At 41.1% G+C, this 21,586-nt stretch overlaps 2 protein-coding genes across 6 annotated transcripts in view; one reads left to right on the forward strand and one right to left on the reverse strand.

Moving 5' to 3' along the window:
• The window catches only part of cep112 (centrosomal protein 112), a 95,326-nt gene extending 90,981 nt beyond the window's left edge, over positions 1-4,345 (reverse strand). Inside the window, exons 1-4 of the mRNA XM_070923355.1 lie at positions 4,309-4,345; positions 3,801-3,906; positions 3,419-3,609; positions 2,959-3,122 (exon numbers count right to left, since the gene is read on the reverse strand). Of these exons, the coding sequence (XP_070779456.1) occupies positions 2,959-3,122; positions 3,419-3,609; positions 3,801-3,900 (455 nt within the window). The 5' untranslated portion in view covers positions 3,901-3,906; positions 4,309-4,345. The remainder of the gene's footprint in view (positions 1-2,958; positions 3,123-3,418; positions 3,610-3,800; positions 3,907-4,308) is intronic.
• Positions 4,346-5,165: 820 nt separating this feature from the next.
• The window catches only part of prkcab (protein kinase C, alpha, b), a 94,147-nt gene continuing 77,726 nt past the window's right edge, over positions 5,166-21,586 (forward strand). For all 5 annotated transcript variants that reach the window (XM_070923276.1, XM_070923279.1, XM_070923277.1 and 2 more), the window contains exons 1-2: positions 5,166-5,387; positions 5,673-5,704. In XM_070923276.1, the coding sequence (XP_070779377.1) occupies positions 5,221-5,387; positions 5,673-5,704 (199 nt within the window). In that variant the 5' untranslated portion in view covers positions 5,166-5,220. The remainder of the gene's footprint in view (positions 5,388-5,672; positions 5,705-21,586) is intronic.

Here is a 21,586-nt window from a genome sequence, read left to right on the forward strand (position 1 = left end):
GCTTTCTCATAACATTCCTCTGCCTGAAAAAGTGCTAAAGCAAAGCAGTGGCTCCATCTTGTGGGTAAATTAGGAATAACACTGCAATAGTGGAATGCATAGTGGAATTTGCTCAGGGCATTTTGGACTAATGAGGTTAGATTATGTATCTGTTTAACAACACACACACACACACACACACACACACACACACACACACACACACACACACACACACACACACACACACACACACACACACACACACACACACACACACGCACACACGCACACACACACATTACAGCACATCCAAGTCTGTGAGAAGCATCAGTAAATCTTTCCAACTTTGCGTTTAGATCTTGAAACTTGAATTGGACCCAACAGTTTCACAAGCTAAAAGAAGCCCTGCCCATCACCTGACTAATGGCGAGTGAGACAGAGATCAAACGTTGCCACATCACAGGGAGGGAGTCAGACGAGTTCCTTCCATTTAATCTTATCTAAATGAGAGAGACACATAAAAGGACTCTTGGCCCGGCTAATTTTCTCCATCAGGACGTTAGCCTGTGATCTGAGCGTCTTTCATGGTCTTATCCCAATCAGACACTATGGTACTCAGCAGTCTGCTCCCCACAAAACCTCTCGATCCACACCCTCTACAGCAGAGGGGAGGAAGGGCTTTAGCCACACTGTTTTGAATCACTTGTAATGTAAGCTATAGCATCTAGTATGCAAACAGATGCAGCCTTTTGGTCCTTCAAACAGTTTAATAAAGATGAAAAATACCTCACTGCTAGACATCAAGTCATATCAAATAAAGTCTATCAGGCTATGTTGAATTGAATTAACTGATTCAAACATTAAAATAAACTAAACAAAAGCACTGAAACATAATTATGTCCATTAACATAAGAGTAAGTGATTTAAGTATGCTGGCATTTTAAAATGCATATGTTCCTGCTACCGGGAGACGGGCTAGATAATGAAATTTTGTGACATTGTGACAAATATTTAAAGACAGGCCCTAATGATCATTGTCTAAGAATCAAATATTCTACAACCCCCTGTCAGTACAATTTGAATTAAATATGGGAGCAGAGGGCCTGCACTCCTTCTTACACAGTGCCCTGGTGGATATTAAGCTCTCTTTACTACACTTACAGTGCTCTCTTTTTATTATGCTAATGAGCATGTCAAGCCACTGGGCTCTGATTTGCCTTTCCTTGTTAATTGGAATGAAAAAACCCCAAGCCATTACTAACATCCCTCTGTCAAACCCCTGAACTGCCTGGAGTCAGATGAAATATCCCTGAGCAAAATAGGATGGCTGATGATTTAGTGAGGCGTGTTGAAAGAATTCACACATGAGCAAGCATCACATTTCTAAATCCAAAATACATACATGTATGCTTTAGCTAACGTTCATACAATTTAAACAACAGAGACCAAGCTAATGAGCTACCAAGCTTTATTCTTTGCTTCCCTCTCTCCTCTGTGGGGGTTAGACCTCGGGTTCAACAGCTTGGAAAGTGTAAAGAGGAGAATAAGAGAAAGATGGATAGAGAATATGAGAGGTTCCTCATCCTCTCATGCTGTTTTGAAGTGCATCCCTTTGAAAAGTCAGAATGGACAGCTCATGCAGACTGATGCAAGAAGTTGGCAATGTCTTTGGCTTTTCAGATAGCGCTGCTGAGCAAATACGATGGGCGATCAGTCACAAAGCTGCATATATCGAGCTTCAGACAGTTCCAGTTCAATGTTTTCAGTCTGATAAAAGAACATCAAAACAGAATGCTTGGATAAATATCTTATGCATTATATGTGGCATCTTCTATATCGGACCAAAAGGTTTTTTCGTCACCAGCTGGAACATGGAGAGAGCGCTCTTTCCAATAAACTCTGTTTGTGCAGGAACATAATATACTAGAATGCCCATATTTGACTTTAAAATGTGATGCATTTCAAAAGAGACAGGTACCAGAACCTCTCACTGCCAGTATGATGTGCAATTATGAACTCTTTAAGGCATATGTGATGTATGTTAAGTCTTGTGCTTCCACATAGGAAAGTTTTATTGCCAATATACTGTACATTCATTTTTTCAAGTTAGATCAAGTTCCTCACGGAATTAGATTAGAAAGCAGCTTGATGCAAACAGCTGTGTAAAGCACCAAACACGCTATTAAAAAGATATGGAAGATCTGAAACATTCTCAAACACTCAATCCACATCACTGGTACACTTGATAATTAACACAGCAGGTTTCTGCTCCAGAAAAAAACAAACAAAGCCAGCAAACACGATTGAACAACTCAAGGTGTGTTCAACCCACGTTGGACCCATTTATATGTGACAGCTGTCACCCTCATGATAGCAATATTCATTCATGACAGCAAAGTCCAACCCCGCCCGGAAGGAGGATCGGCTGTTGCGGTATAAGTGACACTGAACATGGAGTGACCATTGGAATAAAGAGCCTAGCTGATGAGAGAGGTCAGAGGAAAACAAATATTCAAGGAGTCCACATCTCTCACTTGCTGAACACAAAAATGATGGACTGTGGTCAAATAGATGAAAATTAAGCTACATGAGGCATACAACAAGCAAAGCTGACCAATGTAAAAGTGAAAAAATGTTATGTCCAACAAATACTGTTTTGGTTTAACGTTTAGAAAACAGTACTAAAGCTAGACAGGTGTAACAGCGTAGGAAATAATATGCCCCTGTATAATATAACATAATATAAGTCCATGTACCCACCAAATTGTTGTACCTTAAAATCAACATGCGTTATCAAGCACCAGACCATAATAATGATAAGATCTATAAAGCTGAGATCCTGACCATGTCACCATGTTTATGTACGTAGGTTTGAAAAAAAGCCAGAGGATTAATTGTCATTGCCAAGTTCTATTTTGGTAATTTCTTTAAAAGGTAAAGGTATATATATTTAACTGATGTACAGTGGAATAGTACCTGTGATGAGCTGCAATAGGTGTGGAACTGGTTTTGTCCTTAAGCAGACTGAAAGCCAGACTGTCATCAGTGCAGCCACCCAGCTCTCCTGTCACCCAGTCAGGCAGACCTGCATTGCTGTGCTCCACAGACCGACCAGTCAGTGGCTCATCAAAGTAGATGGACTAGAAATGAAAATTCAAAGAGAGGAAGTGAAGAAGATTGGGTTAATTAAGTCAGTATATGCAATCCATTGCAATGATATTTAATGAGTTGCAACCGCATTAGATTCAAGCTAATGTCTTTTTCATAACTGACTTTGAGTATCTTGCCTCCAAAAAAAATTTCATTTAAACTTAAATATGACTGTATTTTTTAAGTTTATTATACTACAAATTCAAGTTCATTGAAAACGAAAGTTGTGTCACTACAAGATGGGAATACAGCAATAGTTATGATTCGATGAAGCAGTCATTCTTACCATGTAGGTAGGGAGTGTCTTGAGGCTGCCAGGCTCTGGTTTGCTGGTGAAAGGTAACTCCAGAACCCCTCTTTTGAGCATGAGAAGGAGCAAACGGGTATACATGTTGCGGTTCTTACGGCCCATCAGACCTGAACCACATGTGGCCGGGTCACACAGCTTCTTTATCCATGTGGCACATCGCTGGCGCTCTGAGAGAGGGACAGGGCAAATTATTTTACAGCTAATTAAATACATGAATGTATTATCTTGTCAGTTAATTTCTGGCAGTCGTCTAATCACATTCATTTGCTTAGCATGATATAAGAGATATACTATTTGCTACATAAGTGATGTTTTAACTATGTTTATTGAAGTGAATAGAGATGAAAATGAATCCCACCTGTCTTGTTGGGGTGTTTAAGGACATACGGCTTCATGTCCATTAGAAAACGGTCAAACTCAGTGTCCAGCCTATCCCACGAGTCCTCGTGTTTGCTCATGGTGTCCTGAGGGGATCAATAAATGGTTACAACACTTAATAACAAGTACTCGATTTGCTAGCGTTGCCTACGTTAGCTAGCTTATAGCGGACCTGTTCACTCAGTTTCAAAACAGAGTGGAGGTCTAGTTATATAAAACAGGTAGGGTAACACCGAGTATGTGCGTATAACATGACATGACAACTAACTATACCTTATAACTATAACGAGCAGTGTTTACAAACGTTAGCTAACCTAACGTTAGATGCTTATGGGACTATAGCGCAATTAACGTAAGGCATTAGCAAAGGAGCTAAGGCAGACCAAACGCACGCGTTGCTTACAGACTTCCGGGAACAGAGCAACGACACACTGAAAAGGGCACATTGTTGATGGAAAATATAAAATAAAGACTAAAAGACGACTTACCTTGAGCACTGATTCCGCCGCTCAAAATGATTCAAAACTTCACCGTCCTCACTCTACGCCACATCCGTTTTCCGTGGAGACGCAGCGTCTCCCCGTTGCCATAGAAACTGCACACCACTTTCCCCATATATCACCTATTGTAGCGATTGACGCTTAGCAGTTTTCCCACCAATACAATATTGCGTTTATTTGTGCTTTTAAATCACTGTGTTTCATGAAAGAGCTTTTTAATTGCCCCTGTTTAAACAAAAAAAAACAGACATCAACTCTCAGCGTAAGCAACATTTAAAATAGACAAATAAGATGAAATGCTTGAGATAGTTGCCATAATCGAGAATGAGAGTCAGGAATGAAAAAAAAGCGCGTTGTTTTGCGATATTTCGACCAGTCTCTGTGATACCTGGCATGAACCTGTAATGTAGTTTAAAGTCCACACGATGGCGCACAATACCCTCTGTTTGTTGGATTGTCAGCAACGGTTGGAGGAACATGACGCCTTGGTTCTTCACCCTTAAAACTTAAAATGTTAAGAATATTTTTTTTGCATACAATACCAAACAAAATAGCCTGATCTAGTACACAGAGAACATTAGTACACATGTGTTTCATGTGTTAGGCCCCCTCCCCCCCACACACACAAAAAAATACTAAAAATCAACTCTGTCGTGCTTTTAATTGTGCGCTGAAACTGAAGGGGAATATTCCCACAGCACGTGAAGGCAGACTACGCCTACGTCACTTTGAATGAAAAAGAAGCGCTCAGCTGTAGTCCAGGCAGAGGGGAGGCGTGCGGTCTGTCAGGAGCAGCACCACTTGTCAAGAGCTGAGAAGACACAAGGACCTCACAGAAATCGGTCGGAAGACACGAAGTTGTGGCTGTGTAGTTTTTTTTTTGTTTTGGATTCCCCCATTATGGCTGACCACCTTTTACATTATAATGACTCAGCTGGGGTCGGGAACAGATTCGCCCGCAAAGGTGCTTTGCGGCAGAAAAACGTGCATGAAGTGAAAAACCACAAATTTACTGCGAGGTTTTTCAAGCAGCCGACGTTCTGCAGCCATTGTACAGACTTCATATGGTAAGCTTCAATTATGCACACCTGTCTGTTTAAACGGCTTTCACTCTAAGTTTTGATGGCAGAGTGATCCCCCCAGGCATGTTAAACTGCAGCTATTGCTTCTGTGGTTCCTCAGTAACTTTAATATGTGACACATTAATAGCCTTGATGTGATCAGGCGTGCAGATTTACAGCTTACAAAATTACATTTGTTACTTACTGAAGCTTCAAGACTAATAAAGACGTTTTACATTGATGTGGCAGAATAAAGCAGCCCTATTTTCTAACAATTGTTTTTTGTTGCAGGGGATTTGGGAAACAAGGATTTCAATGCCAAGGTAAAGTACTTTCATGTGTGTGGTGCATTTGTTTTTGGCAGCGTTAAGGCATAAAGCTACCAGTGTAGCCCGACTTCTCATTTGTCTACTTTACCTACGGGAGCCCAGCTCAACACATTTGCTGTAGTGATAAAAGCTCCATGTTTCACTCTGAAAGCATTAAGGTTGAACACTGCTGGTTCATTAGTTTGTTATCTTGTTCATGCATCCAGTTTTGTCTTATTCATTCTGGCTAAACCTTCATTTAAGCATTTTGCAAGTACATTTTAAGTGGTTCCATGAGCAAATACTCTGAGGAAAGGTTGCAGATCTAATTACACACAGAAAATGGTTCAAATTTCAAAGTGTTTATTTTGACTCCAGTGGGTGCATTCTTTCTGCAAGCAAGAAAGCAGATGTTAATTTGCAGTACAGTTAGTTTGAAATGTAAATATTAATTGAAAAATTTACCTGCAACATACACAATTTCCATGTTGGTTACCACTTGGCTCTGGAAGACAAATCTTACTGATTAGACAGTTAAGCACATTTGTTTAAACATTTACAGACTTTATACATTTGTAGTGGACATACCTTTGAGGGTTCTTTACACCTTTTGGGGCAGCTGGTTGAGGTGCAGGACCTTTGACACCCTTTGAGTTTACAGGCATTGGAGGGGGGAATTCTGACGAGTACCTGGATTTGTTGAGGAGATACCTGCGTCGCTCGTAGCCATTTCTAGACTGGACAATATAGCTTGAAGGAGGTGGGGGAGGAAGGATCGGTTCACTCACTCTCTGGGGAACCTCAACTTTTTGGGTGCTGGCGACTGGTTTTTGTGGACGCCAAGAGATCTTCTCATCACGTGGCTGGTAGCCCGTTTGACCAAAGTGAAGGTTCTCTCCTCCAGAGAAGCTGGACGAGGGGCTTCCCATCCCATATGGAAAGACAGGTTGGGCTCCTACATTAGTTGGGTAACTGGGGAATGATGGTTCCCCTAGTGTGGGGGCATATCCAGTTGAAGACCCCTTGCTCATGTGATTAGCTAGGCCATACCATCCTGCCGTGTCGGAGACAGCACTTTGCGATGGCTCTGTATTCTCAGGATACTGAAAGACGTCTTCATAGACAAGACGGGGAACATTACTTGAGTCACCTCCAGCTGCACTGAAGCCAGTGTTAGAGTAAGCCACACCATAACCACTGCTAACTGGCTCAGGCTGCCAAGACTCAAAACTAGGAGACTTTGCGGCCTGAGAGGTAGGGGATGAGGCGGGCTCGTAGTAGGCAGGTGCACTAGCATAATGAGTGGCAGGCACACTGTTTGTAGAAGCAACATTAAGTGACGTTGATTGAGGTTGGACAGGGCCTGGATGAGGCTTTGCTGGCTCACTCGGCTGGTAGTTGGGGCTTAAAGGAAATAGGAGTAGTTTGTCAAGGTTTCCCTGTCCCCAATCTGGAGACTCACCATTAACAAGTCTCTCTACCTCAGGGGCGCTAGGTGTGTTGGGCAGGTTTGGTCGAAAGGGAACCCCGTCTGGCTGTTGTGAAACTAAAGGCTTGTTGTAGCTTGTGTATACAGGGCCAGTCGGTTGGTTATTTGAAGCTTGCCAGTTACTCTGATCAAAGGTTGGCAAGCTCAACACGTCATCTTCTCCATCATCACCTATGTTACGTGAGTCAGCCATATATGGATATCCATACCCTGCAAAGTTAATTAAGATGAAACAATAGATACTTGTGAGGCCTAATGGGGTGATTTAGAAGAAAGTCATTACCTTTTATAGCTGGTAAGCCAGTACTGCCATCAAATAGCAAAAAACAAATCCAGGAAACCCTGCAAAAGAGACCAGTAAAAACAAACATTGATTACAATCACTGTTAAAAGTAATTGAAACAAAGCACTCACAAAATAAAACTTACCGCAAAAGATGTCCAAGAGCCATGTCTGTTAGCTGAGAAGCAGCACCCTGTACTCCTCAGATGCTATGGTTTGAGACACGCAGCTCACTGGGACTAACTTGAGTTGAGAGTAACCTGTGATATGATTGTGAAGCCCTTTGTGTGTCTTATATCAGAAGTCCACGTCTCACTTAACGAAGACCATTAGCAGCAGCTGCTCACAGAGCAATTAGTGGCCAAACTGTCAACAGGTGTGGCAGCCGGACAACAACAACACCCGTTGTTTCAGAGTGAAAGTCATCCTTGTGAATATATGTGTGTTGATACTGAGACATTTTCGGATATTGTTTATTTGATGAACACTGAGCATTTTGCACATAGTAGGTTTTCACTTAATGCTTCTAGGGTGCCACATGTGCCCTGAAATCAACACCCGTTTGCCACCGTCTTTTGCGAGTGTAACATTTCTCTCTAGAAATCTGAGACTGCGGCGGCTAAAGGGGAGAATGGCAAGAGGAAAGGGTGAGGGTTGAGGAAGACAAAGATGAAAACAGGAAGAGTTATAAGGATTACTGAGGTCAAATTAAGTTTAGATCACCAGTGAGGCCCTTTATATATTACTGTGATTGAACTTAAAGTGTGATCTACCAGACATTGAAAATAGTTGCTGTGCATTCAGAAGGTGAGTGAAAGAATGGTAGTTCAGTGCAGATGTTTTACGACTCAATGACTGATAAACTCACAACGTACGGACAATAGACCCATCATGCATCCATCTCGCTCCCATTTACTTAACTTTTCACCAAAGTTACTGGCATGTGTGTCTTCTCATGCCAACAGGTGTCATTCTGCAGCGTGATGCTGCAGTGAGAAGATCTGTGGCTTTAATTCACACTTTGCTGAAACCTTGCTGCTAATCCTTACATGTTTTAACCAAAGTCGCGGTTCTTCTTTCAGGTCATAGGAGATGGGAATATGTGTGGAAATGCTTTAAATACCTCATGTGTGCAGGGGCTGAACTGTCCACTTGCAGCACTGTTTTGTCAGTGGAGCTTGACCATGAATTCATCATGGAAGTGGGCTGACAGATGCATGTTCCTGGATGTAAACAGTACCTATGTTGAGTGTGCATAAGAAAAAGCATTGCTTTTTTGAGAAGCATATAGTGGGATAATCCCTGGAGGCCTTGGTGAACAGACCACTCTCTTTTCTTCATGGGATGGATGTATAATGGCTTTTGTAATTGTTGATAACGCTATGGAGACATGGGATATTGGATTGTTGTTACATGGGACTGTAAGACAGACAGTACAGAGAGAGTTTAGCTCAAATATTTATTATGATGAGACTCAGAATCAAGGCACGTTTCCTTCTGTGAATGCAAACGTACCTTGTTATTCATGCAGAAAGCTCAAGAACTGAACCTCTAAGAGCTGCTACTCTGATGCAGGCATGCAAAGTCAGATGCTTGTCCCTTTGTAACACCGACAGCCATTGTGATACTCATATCTATGCTGTTAAAGGTGACGATGCTGCATGCGTGATGTGCAGCTCACCAGCAGAACATTTGGCTTCTAAAAGTTATTAGAATGGTGATGAAGTGTGACTCCTGTGATCATTCATCTTTATCCATTTCTTTCATGGCTGCTATCAGTTTACGGTTTCTTAGGTGTGGGTGGATTGAGGGCTGTCTAGGGCTTCCTGCTGTGCAATGAAAAGCCAGATAGAGTTTTTTTTATTTTTATTTTTTTATTCTCCTGTGATCACCCACCCCCACCACACAGTAGTGAGCAGTGGAGTGTAATGCCATGGCAGTGGAAACGTCTTTATTACTGAAGGATCTCTGCGTGGGTGGAGTACCGAGCCCCTGCTGCTCCCAGGTTGGAGACTGGTCTACCTTTTTATTGTTAAAGGTAACAAAGGTGATATCTGGTTCTCCTTGGTTAGGGACGTAGGCCAAATGTTACAGAATTATAGATGAATTAATCACTTTTTGTTCAGTGGCCTCACATTTACTGGCATTTTCCATAACCATCCATTTTCCCATAACCATGTCGGGATTGTTGTATATTCACTGTAACCTACTTTATTTCCGGTCACCATAGGAACTCTACAAGATGTCACTCACCTCAAAATAATATACAAACCATGTTATTTCAAAATCCCACCTTACAGTTCATCTTACAGTACATTAGTTGGTGTATTTAATGTACATTAAGTGCTTGGTCCTCTTGTTGACTGTGACGTGGTCCACTGTGGAGGATCTGCCACAGCGATACCTTCTGTCATATGGCCCTGCTGAGTTATATCCTATACACCCAAAACCATTATACACTCAACTTGGACGTCACTACCCCTCCTTTTTTCTCCCTCTCGCTGTGCATCTTGTATTTTTTCATTCCCACTCACTCTCATTGTGTGTCGGTTGTGTTTTTTTTCTATTCATGACTCATAAATTTATTGTGTCAAAAAAAGAAACACTTGTAGCAAAATGTCAAATCTGGCCTGTTTATTATTGTGTATATTTAATTTTAAATATAAGAGTTATGGCCAAACATAAACCCTATTAACTCTCACTTCTTGTAAAGCATTCAAACATCAAGAAGATTGACATGGATGTGTATATATATATATATATATATATATATATATATATATATAAAATATAAGATTAGATTTAAAAGACCATATTAGTTTAGTAGAAATGTGCCTCCCTCACAAATGAACCATCTTTATTGGACACATATTATATAGAATAAACTTAAGAATGGGATTTGCTGGAAATACCAGTGTAAAGACGGCTTGTTGATGCATATATTCTGTTGTTGTATGGTTAAGTATGTAATATATTCAACACGTCTTCTTCTTTCATGTTTGTTGTTGGAGATCTTTTTCTATGTTGGGATGGACTCAAACAGAAGCTTATTACTGATGTATGGAAAACATCATTTGCACCCATTAAATAAACAGATTAAGTCAGATGATTAGCAGCTCCTGAAAAATGGTTCTTTAGGCTAATAGAGGTCATGATTCTTTCTCCAAATGGCAAAAAATGGGAATTATTTATAATGGAAGTATTAGGTGGACACCTGACGAGCCAACTTACTTGTTAGGAAATCCCCAGTGTGATTTGATCATTGTAACATTTCACTAATGTGAGTGTGTTCACTGAAATCAACTGATGCAGAAATGAATAATAGGCTGTCATGTTGCATTTACGCACAGCCAACAGACCGACAGGCGTTCAGCACTTGCAGCTCCACGTGTCAAAATTGCAAATTCTATTTTACTTCAGTTTTCGACTTGAGAAAGTATGACACATGAATAAAGGTGAGCCATATCAAAATATGACCCCAAAAAATATTTAAAGAAACTAAAATTTAAGGTCTGACTTATTGATAATTATTCATTCCTACAGGAAAACTATTCCTGCCCAAATGTCAACAGTGTTGCACAGTTAACAACTTTTCTCCAGATGTTAGATCATCTCAGTGAAACCAGTGTTGTGAGAGTGAGTGAGTGTGTTTCAGAGTTGGATCACTTGCCATCATGGTGGATGCTCTGCCCCCCCCCCCCAGCCTTTGAATTTGAGCCTCTGTGGAAAATGACTGTGCCATCTGGAGAGTTGAGAAGCCATCGCTGGGAGGAGAGCACTACGTCTGGACACAAGAAAGGCGAGAGATGGAGGGAGAAGCGGTTGGAAGTAGAAGAAGAAGAAGAGAAATAAGAAGATGCAACAGTGAGGACAGTGTGGAAAGAAGCTGAAAAGAAGTGAAAGGTGAACGCGTACGTACAACACTCAACAGACGCAGGAGGATTTGCAATTGCATGGGTGGAAGTGTGAGGGTGAGAGAGATGATGAAGTCAAAGAGGCCTTTTACACATTCTGGCTTCTTGCTGCAGAGTTTTGGCAAAGATAAAGCAAACAGTGGGACTACTGAGAGCAGATGAAAGAGAGCAGACTGAAAACAGTGGTGGATATTATGTCTTGGTGAAGACCAACTGTAAACTGTGGCCAAGTTGCAAGTGCATTTGGATCAGATTGATTGTAGTGAGGTCAGGGCGTCATCAGACAGTGCATTAAAAAAAAAAAAATCAATGTATTGAACCACAAAAGAAACTCACTTCTGTAGAGATCCAACGTTTTCCTCGAGGACACTTCAGAAGGGGAGATGTTTGCTGTCTGTTATCGGCGTGTATCATCTCCATGTTGTTTGTGGTTCTTCTGTAGTCTTTTGCTTCCATGGTGACATCTTCATAACTGTAACCAGCCTAGTTTGTTGTGTTTGAAATACATTTGCATACCAAATGCAGCCAATTTTCCTACTCTTGTTTCCAACCCAGTGACTATTTACTTCTCATCAAACGATACTGATGAGATCTTTATCATGTGCACAGATGAGGGCGTTGGGTGTAGGCTGCTCGCTCCACCGCTCTCAGGGACATTTGTTACCCCTGTGGGCGACATCATGTATGTGTCAGTTAGCATGACGAGGGCTGACACATGCCTCCGACGAGAGACCGTCACTGAGCCCTAATGGCAGCGTAGGTGTAGAGCAAATCATTTCCTCCGCTTGGAATGGAGCAGCGGATCTCATTAACCAATCAAGGAGCAGTGTGGAGGAGTTGGAACATGAGAGCGAGAGCTGTGCAACTCCTGATGGGGAGCCCCGAACAATAAACATCTTACACAACGGCGGGCTGAGATGCAGCGCTGCTCCTCTTCAAGTGACGCCCGTTGAGGTCTGAAGGGTCCTCCTGCTTCCACTCTGCTTTGCATGTGAAGACGGCCTGGATATGTTTCATTATGTTCAATTCATTAAATCTTGCTTTGGTTATTTTTCAAAACAGATCTAAGCCTTGTTGCTTTATTATGGATTTTATTTTATTTTTTTCCGAAAATGATGAATCTCCTGCTCAACATTGTGGGTGTTCTCTCTGCTGTACTGGAGTATTTACTCTGCCACATTTGTAGGAAATAGCACGAGTTCGAGAATCCATTAATTTAAAAGCATGGGTCATTTTATTTAATCGCTCATTAATGCCAACGTGAAGTTTGTTTATATAAGCTTTCCCTCTCTCTGAAAAACCCATCAGTGCTTGGAATACTAAACATTAAAAATAGAAGTAGCTGAATACGATTGACACTTGATTTCATATCTTGAACCAGTAGTTCAAATGTTAATCCAAAAGCAAATTAGATTTTACAGCCAGCATAATGATCAGCACCTGGAAGAACGACAAAGTCAAAAGCTGAATCATAACATATTCTCAACACATGAATCCTGTAATGTAATGATAAAACTAGTTGGCGACTGAAATATCTAAAATAAATTTCAACTTCAAACTTTATTTCGAATATCTCTTGAAAGTTATCAAGCTTAGCATGGAGTCTAAGAAGTATCCGCATGGGATTAAAGTAGTCTTGAGAGCATTGGGGCCGAGAAGGAAGAGATAACGGTGGTGGGAAAGGCAGATGGTTTACAGGCTTGGATTCAGAAGTAGGCTCTGTGTATACTGTATAGTGTCCAGTACTGTAACGCAAACCATTGCCCCCTCAAAATGCCATAAATGACTGTTGTTTTGTTTTGTAGATGCCTTTTTAATGGATCACTATGACAAATACATTGCATTTCCTCTGACTGCTTCACAATAAATACCATCCTGTATTTCACCAGTGGAAAGCTTTTAATGGGAAGCAGCAGGAAGCGGGAAATGTTGGTTTTGCATTAGGAGTGTTTAATACAGCTCTGATATGGCTTAAGGAGAGTGAAAGTAAACAGCAAGGCTGATATCAATGAGATAATATTTTAAACAATAATTAAACTTGACTCGTTTCCTGCGAATCCATTGTGCGTAGATAGGGTTAGCCAATGGCGGAGTTCGCCACTAACAATGAAAACTGATAGAGAGGTATTTACAAAACATCTTGTCGTCTCACACAAGATCATTTCGATTACCAGAATAAGTTCTCTATATCTTTCTCCTCATCTTGAATACTGTAAACTCTTGCCAGACATGCCAGCATGTTGTGCCAAGGTTACTATGGTAACAGTGCTTGGCCCTCACTCTGCTTGTGATTTGCCAAATCTCTACTAACTACCCTAGGCAAGCACTTCCCTTTAAAACACTCCTTATTTCCAAATAATCCTTAAATGATGATTCAACATGGGAACTTGGCATCAGCTCCTCAGCTTCCATTTATACAAATAAAATGGGCCTCAGTAGCTGTGACAATGCATTTATGAGCCTGTCTGGGTGGAACGATTGTGAAGGCAGTATAAATCAAGACACGAATAAAGTGGTGAAATCCCAAACCAGTTGTACCTGGTGATTGCACCCTGCAGCACAAAAACAGGGAGGGGACCTTTTCATAGCCAATTCATGACAAACTCTGCCCCCATTCGCAGTGCAGCAGTGACCGCCACAAGAGCAATATTTTCATTTTAACAGATCATCCGCGGATCATGTCATGGTGTTTTGCTTTATTAAGGATTTTATTTTATTTTTTTCCGAAAATGATGAATCTCCTGCTCAACATTGTGGGTGTTCTCTCTGCTGTACTGGAGTATTTACTCTGCCACATTTGTAGGAAATAGCACGAGTTCGAGAATCCATTAATTTAAAAGCATGGGTCATTTTATTTAATCGCTCATTAATGCCAACGTGAAGTTTGTTTATTATAAGCTTTCCCTCTCTCTGAAAAACCCATCAGTGCTTGGAATACTAAACATTAAAAATAGAAGTAGCTGAATACGATTGACACTTGATTTCATATCTTGAACCAGTAGTTCAAATGTTAATCCAAAAGCAAATTAGATTTTACAGCCAGCATAATGATCAGCACCTGGAAGAACGACAAAGTCAAAAGCTGAATCATAACATATTCTCAACACATGAATCCTGTAATGTAATGATAAAACTAGTTGGCGACTGAAATATCTAAAATAAATTTCAACTTCAAACTTTATTTCGAATATCTCTTGAAAGTTATCAAGCTTAGCATGGAGTCTAAGAAGTATCCGCATGGGATTAAAGTAGTCTTGTTGAATGTGGAGAAATCACCGAAACATTCTTTAATATATCAACGATTTTAAAACCCTCTCCCAGCTGAACGGCGTTAATTGCACCAAGAGTGGAAGCTTAGCTGGCCAGGATAATTATGTGTAATTCTGCCTCTGCTTGTCTCTGCTCCACATTCAAAATGTCCCTTTTTACTATTGAGTGTTGCCACCTCCTCCTTCTCTATCTCTTCACTCCTCACTCAACACTACTGTAGCAACAAAGTGGGCCATTTCCATTTTCTTCTCGTGTCGACAGTGTTGATGTGTGTTTTATGTTATCAGATCGCATCCACAGCCCCTTGGTCTTATTCTCTGCATCATGCCCCCGCAGCTAGTACTGTATATTCAACTGATTACACTACATTACACACAGTATTTGGCAATGCTATAGTGTTGTGTTTTCTATTACCTAAGACCTTTTATATATTGTGTGTCATTGCTCTGTCAACACATCGAGTTTTCATCCAGATGATACCAAAAGTTATTTTCTATCTTCTACAAATATACAAACCACACACACATGATCTCCAGTATGTACATTATAGATTAAAATACAGAGTCTATTTTCTCGGGCAATTTCTCGGCCCTGCCTGTGTGCTTCAAAGGCCACCAAAGGCGCACACTGGCAAGAAATATTGGCCCTCGCGATTCTTTGTCTGCATTAGCTGTGGCTTGTGAAATTGAATTGTAGAACCTTAATAGACCAAAAGGCTTTTTGATCTGTATGCCAGTTAGTTAACACCCCTAAAGACAGAGCGACACAAGATCTTCCTATGTGTCAACATAAGGGGATTGCCACAGTCTGGGTGCAAGAGAAAGGCTCAATTCACACCAAATCAGGCGTGGCGGCGATTAGCGCAGGGTTTTGTGGTTGAGCTCTGGAGCTTCGAAACTTGATTCTGTTTCAACTTTTCGCCGCAGGGACGCTGCGTTTTTTCTCAGCATCCCCTGTGGTCCCCGCCGCGCCGTCTGAACTCACTAGCCACATTCAAATGAATGGGAGGACTGGCGTTTTCGCTGCAATGCCTGATTTGGTGTGAATTCAGCCAAAGAGCTCTCATTTAAAACTCACTCACCGTAAAGAGGGGATGAGGAGGAGGAGAGAGCATTGGGACCGAGAAGGAAGAGATAACGGTGGTGGGAAAGGCAGATGGTTTACAGGCTTGGATTCAGAAGTAGGCTCTGTGTATACTGTATAGTGTCCAGTACTGTAACGCAAACCATTGCCCCCTCAAAATGCCATAAATGACTGTTGTTTTGTTTTGTAGATGCCTTTTTAATGGATCACTATGACAAATACATTGCATTTCCTCTGACTGCTTCACAATAAATACCATCCTGTATTTCGCCAGTGGAAAGCTTTTAATGGGAAGCAGCAGGAAGCGGGAAATGTTGGTTTTGCATTAGGAGTGTTTAATACAGCTCTGATATGGCTTAAGGAGAGTGAAAGTAAACAGCAAGGCTGATATCAATGAGATAATATTTTAAACAATAATTAAACTTGACTCGTTTCCTGCGAATCCATTGTGCGTAGATAGGGTTAGCCAATGGCGGAGTTCGCCACTAACAATGAAAACTGATAGAGAGGTATTTACAAAACATCTTGTCGTCTCACACAAGATCATTTCGATTACCAGAATAAGTTCTCTATATCTTTCTCCTCATCTTGAATACTGTAAACTCTTGCCAGACATGCCAGCATGTTGTGCCAAGGTTACTATGGTAACAGTGCTTGGCCCTCACTCTGCTTGTGATTTGCCAAATCTCTACTAACTACCCTAGGCAAGCACTTCCCTTTAAAACACTCCTTATTTCCAAATAATCCTTAAATGATGATTCAACATGGGAACTTGGCATCAGCTCCTCAGCTTCCATTTATACAAATAAAATGGGCCTCAGTAGCTGTGACAATGCATTTATGAGCCTGTCTGGGTGGAACGATTGTGAAGGCAGTATAAATCAAGACACGAATAAAGTGGTGAAATCCCAAACCAGTTGTACCTGGTGATTGCACCCTGCAGCACAAAAACAGGGAGGGGACCTTTTCATAGCCAATTCATGACAAACTCTGCCCCCATTCGCAGTGCAGCAGTGACCGCCACAAGAGCAATATTTTCATTTTAACAGATCATCCGCGGATCATGTCATGGTGTTTTGCTTGCATAACACAATGTCATCTGGTGACATTAAAAAGGGGTCTTTTTGGAGGCTCTGTGACATTACTCAGCTGAGAGTGGGTAGTTAATTGTCAGGGAGCTGCCTGTGTGTTTTTGCTGAGACACAATGCAGTGTAATAAGATGACACATGCTGTTCCCTCATAATCTCTGTTTTAAACAAACAAAGGCAAAAGAGCAGTCAGAGAGGGCTCGGTGGGAGAAATCTCAGAGAACGACGAAGATACTAGAAGGATGCGTGTGACGCTATCCTCAAAAAAAATGTATGTGCGGCTGCATTTGTTTGTGCTGTGTGCATAAACGACAACAGAGAGTGGCAGGAGCCGTCACAGCACTGAGAGTTTATCTTTGTGGTTCCCAGAAATGGCACCAAGAGGAGAGACAGAAGAGGTTTCTGACAAGATGCAATAAACGTCTGGCTCCGAGTGTTGCCACAAACATGCTGAGAAACTTTCCACCACACTGTTTCGCATCTGTTACTAAATGACTGTTTTTGTAATATTTTTGAGATAGTTTGATTTACATGTGCCTAACAATCTGCCTTTTCTATTCGACCCTTGTACGGACTGACACAGTGTGAGCTCATAGTCGATAGTGTTTTTTTTAGAAGAAGAAGCCTGTGCTTTATCTCAGCAGTGCTTTATGGGGTGAAAGATGGCGGCATGTTGAACTTTCATCCATAATAGATGGTGCACCAATGACTTATATAAAAAACAGCACATAACAGAAGACCTACATTCCAGCGTCAGACTTTTAACCCCATTATTGGTCTGTACCTCTTATCTGCCTATACCACCTGTTGCCATGACAACGTCTAATATGTTTAGCGTTACTTAGTTCCTGTCTCAGACTCAAGGTGAATGGATCAATGAAGTGTGTGTGCGTGCGTGCGTGCGTGCGTGCAGGCCGTCTATTCTATGGATGGAAAGACTCCCCCCGAGGGGAGTGCTCACCTCTACTGTACGTGTGTCACCACTCCAGCTGTGCTTAATGAATTCTGCGGTGATTACACCCACGGCTATTTTGGGAATGGTTTTAAGTCAGAGATGTCGGTCTTGACCCACATAAGGTGAGCACAATGTGCACTCAGGAGGATTTCAAGCTCACTGGGTCTGCGTCTTATAGCCTGTGTGTGTGTGTATGTCCTCATCAGGTATGATGCTTGAGGGTCTAAGGACAAAAAGGAGAAACTAAGATAAGAGTCTGGTTTGCATTTGGTCCTCTCCAAGATCTCACATGCACACTCACCTTCTTACAAAAGGTTATGATAATCTGCGTTGTTGATCCTGGGAAAGGTCATAGAGGGATGAAAATCAATAATCATAATATAATGTCATCATGCCTATTTTTCAATACTGAGCTGACTTTATTTTAGTAAGAACTGTAGTACATTTGTTATATTTTCAATATGAAATGGGTGACAAGCCTTCTTATGAATTTTGATAAACAACCCTGTGCATTAATCAATAGCGGTCAACAAAAGTTTACTTCGTTAATGATGCAGCTCTCATTGTTTTCATCGCACTCTGCGATATCTGGCTTCTCGTCTTTTAGGGCTGCTGCTAATGATTATTTTCTCAATTAATCAATTATCAATTAACAGTTCAAAAAAACCCAAAATATTCAGTTTAGTATCAGATATGACAAAGAAAGGTGTATTCATAAACTACTGTCTTTATGTATTCTTATGTTCCTGTTATAGTTATTTTAAGTCACTATTGATAAAGGTGGCAGCTAAACTGTACTGTAAAAAGTAAATCATACTGACAAACGAGAGAAGACAAAGGAGCGGATAAAAGGTAACTAAAAGACACGTAATAGAGGAAAAGCAGGGAGCGTGTGGCTAAGATGGACACTTGGGACTTTCCCAGCCTCACAGTAATATTTTTGCTATTTCTGTACAAGGACAAAGACGCAGGGAGGCAGGGAGAGTGAGGGAGAGGCAGAGGGTTAGAGGATGTGTGTGCCAGTTTTGAAGCGCGTGTTCCTTCTTCCTGCTCCTGTGGTGCTGTGTGTGTGTGTGTGTGTGTGTGTGTGTGTGTGTGTGTGTGTGTGTGTGTGTGTGTGTGTGTGTGTGTGTGTGTGTGTGTGTGTGTGTGTGTGTGTGTGTGTGTGTGTGTGTGTGTTTGTGTGTGTGTGTGTGTGTGTTGTGCAGTTTGAGGGTCACCCAGTAAGAGACTGCAGCACGGCTCTTAGTCATCCTCACACCTCGCTCCCTTTTTACCTGACCGTCCATCTGTCCACATATTTACCACCGGACACAGATTCCCTGCTGTAAACAAATTTGAATATATCTGAAACAGTGAAGTTAAGAAAAAAGGTTTGAAGTTTGAACTGTGTAAAAGTTGTAAAACCTTGATTTTATGCCTTTTTAATGCTGATTATTAATTAAAAATGCTAATTAATTTACCTTACTTAAAACCTAAAAACACATATTATACATACTAAAGGCTGCAGGGAAACACATCTTCAAACATTCTGTGTTCCTGATTCTTCTTCAGCTGTCTTCAGCTAGTTTAATGAATTAATCTTAGATGAAGATACTTTCATTTAAAGGTAAATTCCAGGAGAGTCCGAGGCTACAGACAGGTCAGTTACAGCTACTCTGCAAAGCTAAACTAGTGTCTCTTTAGCGGGGCTAGTTCATCTGGTGTTACTTTTTTCTCTATCATGATGTAAGATTTAGGTTCTGTCTTATTTATGAGTTAGCACAGGCGCAAGATGTTGGAGCCTCAAAATTGATTTTATAATTCCAGAGAAAAAGTGGATAAATTAGCTTCAGCTAAGGCTGAATCTGATTAGCTGGCCTTTACAAGCTGGAGTGCACTCGCTGCAGTTTGGTTTTTACCTCTGTTTTTTAGTTCTTGTGAATTTTTCATGCTGTTTTTTTTTTTTTTTTTTTGCAAAAATTACACATTTTTATGGTATAATTTGTATATAAGGTAAGATGTTAAAAACTCATATTAATTTCTTAACTCACTGTGTTTTGGCTTTGTAGGGTAGTGCTGTAGTATTTTTCACTTATCTTGTACATTGTAGACTTGCATCAGACATAATTGGGTTTACCACCTCTATATACATTTTTATGTTTATGGAAAGTATGCATGTTATTTCTATATCTGTGCATAAAAACCCATCACACAGCAACAGATATGTGTTAATGTGATGGAAAGCTGCATGCTGATGATGTACTGTGATAATAACTAAGACTCTCTGCTGTTAATGTGTCCTGAAAAGACTCGAGGCAGACATTAAAGGGAATTAAACACACCTACATTAAAGTGCGCTCTCACGCACACAATAGTTACGGGTGAGCTAGAAGCTGCTGTAAAGGTGAACTGCTGGTTAGTGTGAGCTCTCTTTCTACTTCAGCTACTTCTCTGAACACATCACTGCACACTCAAACCTCTCCTTTTATTGCCTGTTTCTCTTACATACATCCATACACATGCTCAGTCTGCAGGATCTGCAGTATCCTCACCTTGCGCTCTCTTTTTGGGGGAAGAGATGAGAGGAGAGGAGGGAGGACAGGAGACGGAGGCCGTCAACTCCGAGTCTCTAATTGAAGGTGTCACGGTTGTGTCTCCTCCTCGTCTTTCCCAGCCTCCCTGCTCCGCTCAGGGCAAATATAGCAACAGGCACCACAGGGGACAACCAGCACTTTGCTACCATGTTTTTTTTGGGGCATTTGTGTGATAGAATGGAAGGAATTTTATGCTTTGATCTGCATTCATAGTCTCTGGGGTCCCACTGATGAAATTACAAGGGAGATTATTTCTTAGATTCTGTGCTGTCTGCTGTTTGTGTGTCCGAGTCCCTTTCTGTAACTCCTGTGTCTTTTATGTAAATAACGTCTCACATTACATACAGAGAAAAAGAATAGTGAGTGAAAGCCGAAATACTCCACTTGATTAGACTAAAATACGGTCACAAGTCTATCAATTAGGCTTACAGCTTTATAACAAAATTAATGAAACCATTATGAAAACTGTTATCCATGCTGCCCTTAAGTGTAAGAAGGATGTGTGTGGGTTTGAGGGGGTTGCTTTGTTTCTCACCAACTGTTTTGTTGTAATATTTGAAAGCCTGCACTGTAGCAAATCCTGAGGATTTTAATTACTTTACACAACTTGGCTATTACTTGAATTAAAGCATAGAAATAACTAATGATTATTGTAGCCAACGCTCATTTTGACTAAGAGGTTCATGCCACATTTCTTTCCTCCAGTCATCAGTGACTTAACCATATTTTTATTACTCTGTATCTAGAAATATAAACAAGATGCATTTGTAAAATGGTAAGGGGACTGCCCCACAAAACCTCCCCACTAATTCAGTACTCAAGCCAGAGGGGAGGAAATGCTAAAGCTGAAGGAAGGACGCTCAGTTGTTATGTGCCCTCATAGATCATGAGGACTGTTGTTGGTCATAGAATTTGCGTTAATTCTGTGCATTTTAGTGTGTGTTTGTCTTGAACATGTGTTTTGTGTGAGCATTAAGAGATTCTGGAATAGATGCTACTGGTGCAGAAGGGCCAACCCTCTGCAGAGCGGGAATAGTAAGCCATACATCAACCACACCCCACATGGCAACACACAGCAGGACTGCCCACTCACATACTGTACACACACGCTCACACATTTAGATACTGAAGGGCTGCTGTGTTTTTGACACGCTTCAGCCTGTTTCCATCTAGCAGATGTTACAAAAGCACATCATCAGTCTGCGACACTCTTGCAGGCTCTGTAATGCAAACTGGATG

The sequence above is a fragment of the Enoplosus armatus genome, chromosome 17 (assembly GCF_043641665.1).
Source record: "Enoplosus armatus isolate fEnoArm2 chromosome 17, fEnoArm2.hap1, whole genome shotgun sequence".
Taxonomy (NCBI): Eukaryota; Metazoa; Chordata; class Actinopteri; order Centrarchiformes; family Enoplosidae; genus Enoplosus; species Enoplosus armatus.